General features: G+C 39.2%; 1 protein-coding gene across 5 annotated transcripts in view; it reads right to left on the reverse strand.

Moving 5' to 3' along the window:
* Positions 1-6,550, reverse strand: part of Tent2 (terminal nucleotidyltransferase 2) — a 46,757-nt gene extending 40,207 nt beyond the window's left edge. For 3 of the 5 annotated variants that reach the window (XR_007834422.1, XM_051182972.1, XM_051182971.1), the window contains exons 1-3: positions 6,496-6,550; positions 619-792; positions 350-439 (exon numbers count right to left, since the gene is read on the reverse strand). Coding sequence is in view for 4 of the 5 variants with exons in the window: in XM_051182972.1 (XP_051038929.1) it covers positions 350-439; positions 619-755 (227 nt within the window). In the remaining variant the exon portion in view is untranslated. The remainder of the gene's footprint in view (positions 1-349; positions 440-618; positions 793-6,495) is intronic. The other 2 variants (XM_051182974.1, XM_051182973.1) reach the window with 1 other exon arrangement.
* Between the last annotated feature and the right edge of the window lie 2,382 nt (positions 6,551-8,932).

Raw genomic sequence — 8,932 nt, forward strand, 5'->3', positions numbered from 1 at the left:
CCTTGCTGAGTATGATGTGGGTTTTTAGCCTCTTTAAGGCATCAAGTATCCGTTTACAGTACATTGCTGTGGTAATCCAAGTAAAGGAGGTGTCGATGTGGCTAAAATTCTCAATTAAAACAGATTTCTGAAGAAACATAGCTTTATTCCATCTAAAACCTACAGTAGCAGGAATAAAGCAATACAAGATTGATTAAAATGTTTGACTCTGATAAGTTTTAAAATTCTGTGACTAATAGGTATCAGAAAACAAAACCTAGGCCCACAATGTCCATACAATTTTACACAACTATTACACAGTTCTTTGAACTATAACATTTCTTTTAACAAACAGCTAAAAAATACTTACTTCCTTCCTCTAAATAAAGGGGATGTCGAGGTCTGTATTGGACTGACAGTTCCATATGCCAGGGGCTGTAAGGTCACAGCTCTAGACAAGCTACCAAAACCAGAGAATAGTAACATAAATATTTTTCTTTAAAACTAAAATTCAATACAAACTAAATACTTAACTAGTCAAAAGAAAACAAGGCTTAATAATATTTTCTCTGCTTTCAAACTGAATACAAAAACATTATACCAAATAGAAAACATGGTCCAATATAACACCATACTTACTCTACATTTTGAAAGTTGTATTGTGCATCAATAAGTTGCTGGTGTGAATAAAGAGTTGGTGAGAGGGCAAAGAAATTATTATGCTGTTGGTGGTTTGGAGTGAAGGGTGGACGACCCAAAATTGAGTTTGGGAACATGCTCTTGTTCACTGAAGGTGAACATGTATTCTTCTTCCTATAATAAAAGATAATACTAAATAATTAGCTTAAAGACATTGAACTCTTTGATAAGTATTATCTACTACTTAAAACAACCAGCTATCAAATTAGTCATTTCATATGCAAAGTTATTTCTGAAAGTTTAAATAGGTCTTAAATTCTACTATGGGCAACAAGTCACTAACAGCTAATTTAAAACCTAAAGCACATTCAACTGCTTTCAATAGTATTCATGTTACAAATATTTTAACAAATATGTTAATACGCTGATCTTAATAGCAATGAAACTTTTACCACTATTCTAAGCAAAAGAAAACAAGAGATTCAATTAAATTGCTCAGATCATTACATTTATTCACAACCTAACTCATAAAAAGGTGCAAGCTATAATGTGATAACCTGAAACCTAGGAATTACATTATCTGAAAAAATAAGGAATATATGTCACCTACCAATTCATAAAATTCCAAGATTCTCCTCAAAAGCTATACATAAAAGACTTTCAATAAGCAGTTTTACTCCATAAAGGAAAGAAAACTGTAGAGAACAATCAGAACTCATCACTAACCTAGAAAGACACGAGATACTCCTCTTAAAAAAAATTGTTTTCAATGACTAATCCAGCAAAGCTAGTCTTCAAAAGGATGGGTAAGGTAGCATACCAAAACCAAGGAAACAAATTGAAAATGATAGTTCCTGGTTAGTTTTTTTTTAAACAATTAGAAAATTCTTAACTGAAAAACAGTGTACAACATAATAAGAAAAATGATGTAACACAGTAAAAGAGTCTATCACCAAAAAGTCAACAGAAATACTTGCCCAGCCTACCTATAAGAAATGCAAACAGCTGCCAAACACCACTCATATATAAGCAGCTTTCATTTAGACTTCTAGTAACTCATACTTAAAATAAGGCACCCACAGAGCATCAAAGAGGGAAGAAAAGGAATGGGAAATACACAGAAACTATAGCAAATCAACATTCAAAGAAGAAAAATACCTAGAGAACCCAAGTGACCCAACAGTATAACAAAAAAATTCATGAAAAACAGAAAACAAAGAGGAAAATCACTAAATAAAAGAAAGTCCTGAACTAAAAATCTCACACACACACACACACACACACACACACACACACACACACACACAGAGAGAGAGAGGGGGGGGGAATTTTAGAATAATTAGAGAAAACAAGTTACTGGTTGTTTTGCTGATCTTTGCCATTCTGACTGGATTAAGATAATATCTCAAAGTTGTTTTGATTTGCATTTCTTGAGTATCATCTTGAGACCATATTTCTGCTCCCTGAAGATTATTAGCTTTCATGGTTCCTGAAGATGTCACAAATGCTTCCAAAAGAGAGAAGTATCCAACAGTCCTAACCTATGACGCCTATGAACCACAATAATGACCAGCATTGCATGATAACACTAAGGGTGTGGTAGTGGCATGCATACCTTGGCAGTAATCAATAGCTCTTTAATTGGGCTTAGACCCACTCAACAAGAGGGTCACGCCTAATACTGAAAACCAACCCAGCCAACTACCCAGAGCTAATGAAGTCATAGATCTTGGAGGAGAACCTACAGCCATCACTTTACTAAGCCAACATCCCTAATCACATTCTAAATATTTGTCCTTATACTCACAGATTAACATAGTTCTCACCTCTCATCAAGGAAAATACTCTTTTCAATAAACACAAACAATTGCAAGAACCACAACCAATCAAAACACAGAGTCATATAGCCTAGTCCCAAAGGATACATCACAATTTCCACACCTAAGGCTTGGGGAGGCAGAAAGATCTAAGAGTCAGAGGATCAAGAAGTTTGCTGTGAGATTATGTCTCCTAGTAATGTGAGAGGCTACACTCAAGTCTCACAAACATGACTTCTTAAATATGAGCTCAACAAGGAGCACAACAGACATATTAAAGTGAACTGGGGAAAGACCTCTGTAAGTTCCAGGCCAGCCTGATCTACAGAGTTAGTTTCTGATGGGGCATCACAAGAGGATACCATGTAGCCCCAGGAGGTACAGACCCTTATCTGGTAAGGGCACTTTAAAAAAATAATAACAACACACACAAAGCTTTTAAGATTATCCAATGAATTTTACCAGAGTGTTTTTCTAACATGTTTTTTGTTTTGTTTGACTTTTTGGTATTTTGAAACAAGATTTCTCTGTGCGGCCATGTCTATCCTTGAACTCACTTTGTACACCAAGATGGCCTCGAATTCAGAGATTCATTCACCTGCCTCTGCCTTCCAAGTGCTGGGATTAAAGGTGTGGCTACCACACACTGCCTAGGGATATTTGGTTCTTATGATAATATAACCATTAAATACACCAATGTAAACAAAAATTGTTACCTTTGTTATATATCATTTACTATATACTACATAGTATTTATATTTACATATTTATGTTCTAAATTTATAAACTGATAACAGAAGTTTTATGTGTATATATTATGTATGCAAAGGATTATTCAGGTTACAAAAGGTGCAAAATTTTTTTGTCTATACGAAAGTGTCAAACTTCTCCAGGAAGCCTGTATTTCCTTTTTTATTATTATTTTTATTGTTTTATTAGTATCTGCTGACCTGTACTCTCTGAATTTCATTACTCAGAGGGAAATGGTGGTTAAGATTTGGTTTCCTTTACTCCACTTCCCTGAACTACTCATTTAAAAACAATGTTTCTCATGGGGGAGGGGGGTTATTTAAAAAAAAAAAAAAAAGTCATTAAGTTTAGCTGTAATGAATTAATGAATTTTGCTTGACATTTCATTTTGCTGGAATATAGAAACTATGGATCTAAGTAAAAGAAGCCATCTATACTTAGAAAAACTAGAACCAAAAAATTCTATTTCAAGTCATGCATAGTGGCACACATCTGGAATCCAGCCCTTGGGAAGATAAGGGAGGATGGTAAGCAGGTAAGATGTTAAGGAGACTAGCTGGAAAGACTGCAAATTCAAACCCAACCTGGGTATAAGAACATTCTCAAAAAACACAACATGTAAGTTCTATTTCAAAGCTAGAAATAGTGGTGTATGCCTGAAATCTCAGAATTCAGGAGGCTCAAGCAGGGATCTGAAGTTTAAATACAGCCTGGGTGCCATAGGAGTGAAAACCCATCTCTAAAAGCAAACAAGGGGGCTGGAGTGCTCAGTAGTCAAGAGTACTGACTGCTCTTACAGAGGACCCAGGTATGGTTCTGAGCACCCACATGGTAGCTCACAACTATCTGTAACGCCAGTTCTAGGAAACCCAGTGCCTTCTTCTGACCTTCCAGGGCATCAGGCATGCTCATAAAATAATAGATACATCTGAAATAAAATAAAATAAAAACAACCACAAATACTATCTTGGGTTCATTTACAGAAGTCCATTGTTCAACACCTAGACAATTTATACCGATAAATAAACTGCCATTTTCTTCTGGACCCAAATAAGGACCTATTAAGTCTGCATTCAGACTTAAATATGCAAAAAATGCTAATAATACACCTCATTTATGTATCCAGTTCAGCATAATCAAGTGCAAAATGAGCATTACATTCTATTTTACTATTTTATTGGGAAAGGGTCTCACTGTGTTTTGCTGGCTGGCCTAGAACTCTCTGCACAGAGATTGGCCTGCCTCTGAGAAGAAGCCACTCTTTTGGAGTCCCTCCAAGATAAAATACCAGTCAGGCTCTCTCAAGAATCTTGACCCTCAAGTCAAACACTTAACTGGGAAGTCTTCAAAACAGAACCATTCCTAAGAAATTTAACAAATAGTATCCACTGTTCACTCCCATCAGTAGGCTATATGACCAATTAGAGACATGAAATCCTTTTTCTATTATACATCAATCATGACTGTAATGATATTGAAACAATGATCTATTACAAAAATACAAGGGAGCAAGGTGTGGTAGCACACATATTTGATGCCAGTACTCAAAAGGCACACTGTGAGCTCAAGGCCTGCCTGGTCCATTAAGCAAGTTCTAGGCTAGCCAAGGCTATATAGTGAGACTTGACTCAAAAGCAAAACAAAATACAAGGAATCCTTATAAAACATAGTTTAATGAAATAGGAACAAATGAAACTAACACTATACCAGAACTTTATAAAATTCTAACTATTTTCTTAATGAAGCTTCCTTAACTAGAGACTACCTGTGTAAGTTACTCCGTGTCATCTGTAGTATGATAAATTTTATAATAACATACAGAAATTGACAGTATCCTACTTTTCTTACCTTAAAAAGTTACTGGCTTTTTACTATGTACTCACCAGTGAAGCAGAATAACCTTGGTAAAATTTGTACTGTTTTTAAACCATTGTACTGGTTCTTGCCTTGAGAAGAGACCCTTAAAGCCTACTTTGTCCAATATGCTTAAACCATGCAAGATTAAACAGGTTTATGTGCAAACAAGCATACATGAGACAAGACAGTAACAGTTCAGAAAGTATTTAGTCTCTCAATCTGCAACTGGAACTATTGTCCTCAAATTGATCTCTCCTACAAATTATAAAACACTTAAAGTTTACATAACTTTACAAAACTCCTTGGAAAATAACATCTACCTAACACAAACAAGCTTGATCAAGTTCTCTGTTCACTTTATCTACGTGTATGTTCAGTTCTTTTCTCCACAACACAAAAAGTCTAACTCCTAAATCCTGCTCACCCACTGTCAAAACCGCCTTCAGGTTTTAACAATGCATTCCTTTCTTATTAAAAATTAAATTCCACCCAAGAGTTAAAAGAAAAATCTAGCAACATGGCCCCAAAGCGACATTTCTCAAAAGACTGAAAACTGGACCATTTTACACAGAGTCTATGTATAACGGGACATTTCTAGGTCACATACAATTGGAGCTATTCACACCTACCAAGTAATGTTTCTATTAACGGTAATTAGTCAGAACAAATTAAGAGTGTTACAGTGGTTAGCACACCAAAACGTGGCTGTACAGAACAATATACTATGATGGTAGTGTATCTGCATACAAACAGAAGCCACAAAAAAAAAAAAAAACATAAAAATACTTAATCCTCCAACCGAACTTGCACAATGTCTTTCTCTTACCAACAATCTGAACTACTTAAACAAAGCTGGAGGAGGCAAAATAAGAAAGAAAACTTAAATACCATTCTCTTTTATCCACAATCTAATTGTTGTAAACAAAACTCAAAGAGGCAAAAACGAGGGAGGGAACTTAAATCTGGGAAACACGTTAAGCCCCCCCCCCCATGTGTTCTTAACCGGATAAAAAGGGCGCAGAGCCTAGCCGGAAAAGCTGACGATCCGCCACTTCCGAGCTGTGTTTTCCCCGTGGTGACTCCACGCTAGTTAGCTAAATGTCTTAAGCGAGCGCCTTCCACGCTAACTAGTTGAATTTACCTTAGTTCTCCACTGCCTTTCGGAACACCAGGAGGGAGTATCTAAGGCAGCCCTTACTCTTTTCGATCTAGGGAGTGAAGACCGGGCGGGAGGCCACGAGAGACCCAGAGAGCAGACGTAATCAGAGAGAAGGCAGCGGCGCCCGCGTTCTTGGCGAAGTGCGGCACCCGGGGAACGCCCCTAGCCCGGGAGCCGCGGGCAGCGCCGGGCTCTCCCGCGCAAACCACAGCGCCGGTTTCAGGAAAGTTTCGCGCGCCGGGCCGGGGCCCAGCGCCTGTGCACGCGCATCCCCTCCGAAGCCCCGCAACTCACCGGCGTCCACCGAAAGCCGAGCGGGGCCCAGCGGCTCCGCCCGCCAACACGCTCCCAGGCCCGAGCTGCCGCCCGAGCCGGCCGAGGTAGGAGCAGCCCGCAGCACGGCGAGGCCCAGCTCGGGCGGGAGACCCGGGACCGGCCGGGCGGCGGAGAGGCGATACGGCCAGGCCCGCGCGGGCGGGGAAGCCTGGGGCCGGCGACACTTCAAAAAGGAAAGAAGAAAGACAGAAAAGAAGCGGAAGACCAAAAAGTCGCCGAAAAGGCGGCGTAGACGGCCCTGTCAGAGATACCCGGAAGCTCAGCGTGACCCCGGATGGGAATAAGCAGCGGGAGCGAAAGGTCAGACTTCCGGCAGCCGCCTCTGGGGAGCGCGTTCGCCGAGCTGCGCAGGCGCAGGGCTTGCTCGCCCTGGGATGGTTTGTCCGTCGCCCGGGCGACGGGGAGGGGACGGAAGGGACGGGACCCACCCCGGAGGGCCGCCCCGTCCCAGGTCACGCACAGCTCCTCTTCCGCTGGCCATTTCCTGCCCACATGGTCTGGCCCCATGGTGCCTTCCAGATCTTTGAAAACCAACCTCACCGCACCCTTCCTGGAAAGGTCGGCATTGAGTTTTAGTTGGTTTTCTCCTCAAAAAAAAAAAAAAAAAAAAAAAAACAGGTTTTTGGAGACAAAAAGTAAATGTCCATAATGCCCAACTCCCACACGGCACCCTGCCCTTAAGAGATAGCACTCACTTGTCCAGCGAGCACTTTAATATCTTCTGGAACTGTCTAAACTGCTTGATTTATTTATGTAAATCTGTTTACAATAGTCCTCCTATTGTCCTGGTAGGAAGTATAAAGATCTAACATCCCATTCCTGAAGTTAATAATTTGTCACTTTTGTCTGTTAGTTTATTGCTTTTTTTTTTTTTTTTTTTTTTGGTTTCTTAGTTGTTTGTTATTTCTCATGCTTTTAGTTACTAAATTTTTAATTTTTCTACTTAACTCAGAAACTGAGGTCATCATTGTGATAGTCATTTAATAACTTACTATGTACCTTACTATATACTGATTACTATACAGTACACTATATTAGTGTATACTGATTACTGATTATGTAATGATTATATATACTGTTTCTGATGATGCAGACTGTATTATATACTATATGCTGATTTTGCTGAATTTCCACCTATTTTGATATAATGAGTTTTCCCTGAACCTGTGATTCCTTTATAATTTCACTATTTCTTCTTTGGCCTGTGGGTGATTTATAAGTGTATTATAATGTCTGAAGTTAAATATTTCTGAATAGCTTTCTGTTCATAATTTCTAATTTAATACCATTATAATCAGATTATAATTTAGATAGTTGTAAATGTATTAAAAGCTGTCTTGTGGGTCCAAATATCGATGTGCTCAATGTTCATTGTGCATTGGAAATAAAGTATATTCTACAGTTATGAGTAGCATGTGAGTAACATGATTTACAAACGTCAATCAAGTCTGGTCAGTTGATATTATTACTCAGATGCTCAACATCCCTACTGTTTTCCTGCCTTATTCATCCTTGTACTTATAAGGAAGGCATATGACAGGTTGGGACTGTAGGTCAGTAGTTCAGCCTATTGTGTGAGGCCCTGGGTTCAATACCCAGAGCTGAAGAAGTACTGAAATAATGACTATAACTGTGGCTCTTGTATTTCTTGTATGTCAATCAGGTACTGCCAGTATTCATCTCCTATGAAAGTTTTATTATAATGGAACATTCCCCCTGGTAAGATGACCTGTTCTTTGCTGTTCTTATTTTCAATAATGCTCTATCTGGTCATAATGCAGGCATTTCCCAGTTTATGTTTTATAGTCTAATGTACATTTTAAAGGGAAAGTATACGTATTAGTTTTCTCCTTGCTGTGACCAAATACAGAAGCAAAGAAAGGTTTTTGTTGGCTCATGGTTTCAGACGTTTCAATGCATCATAGCTAGAAAGGCATGGAGGAGTTCATGGCAGCAACAGCATGCTCACACTTGGCCAGTACCAAAACCTACACACCTCCTTAAACTTCTTATACATTAGCATGGCCATTCTGAACCAAGAAGCCTCACTTAGGACTTCACATTTTCACTACCATTTGTATACACGTAACCATCACACACACACACACAACAAAACCAACTGTGACAGGGTTGAACTGTGACTCCTGTCTCTTTGCCTGTATTCTGTACTTCCTCGTCCCTTAACTCTACCCTTTCTTGGTCTCATGTCTGAATTATGTACTGTTAGCATCCAGGCACACCTTAGCCCCGCCCCTTGGGGACCTGGCAGAGTGTGTCACCCCTGCAGGCATGGCAGGAAGTACCCTGGCTCTGTAAAAAAGGGATGCCAAAGGCCCCTTTTTAATCCTAGCACTTGTACACACTTTCTGAATAGGACTTCATTAGCACAGGACCA

Source organism: Phodopus roborovskii, unplaced genomic scaffold (genome assembly GCF_943737965.1).
Source record: "Phodopus roborovskii unplaced genomic scaffold, PHOROB, whole genome shotgun sequence".
NCBI classification, from domain to species: Eukaryota; Metazoa; Chordata; class Mammalia; order Rodentia; family Cricetidae; genus Phodopus; species Phodopus roborovskii.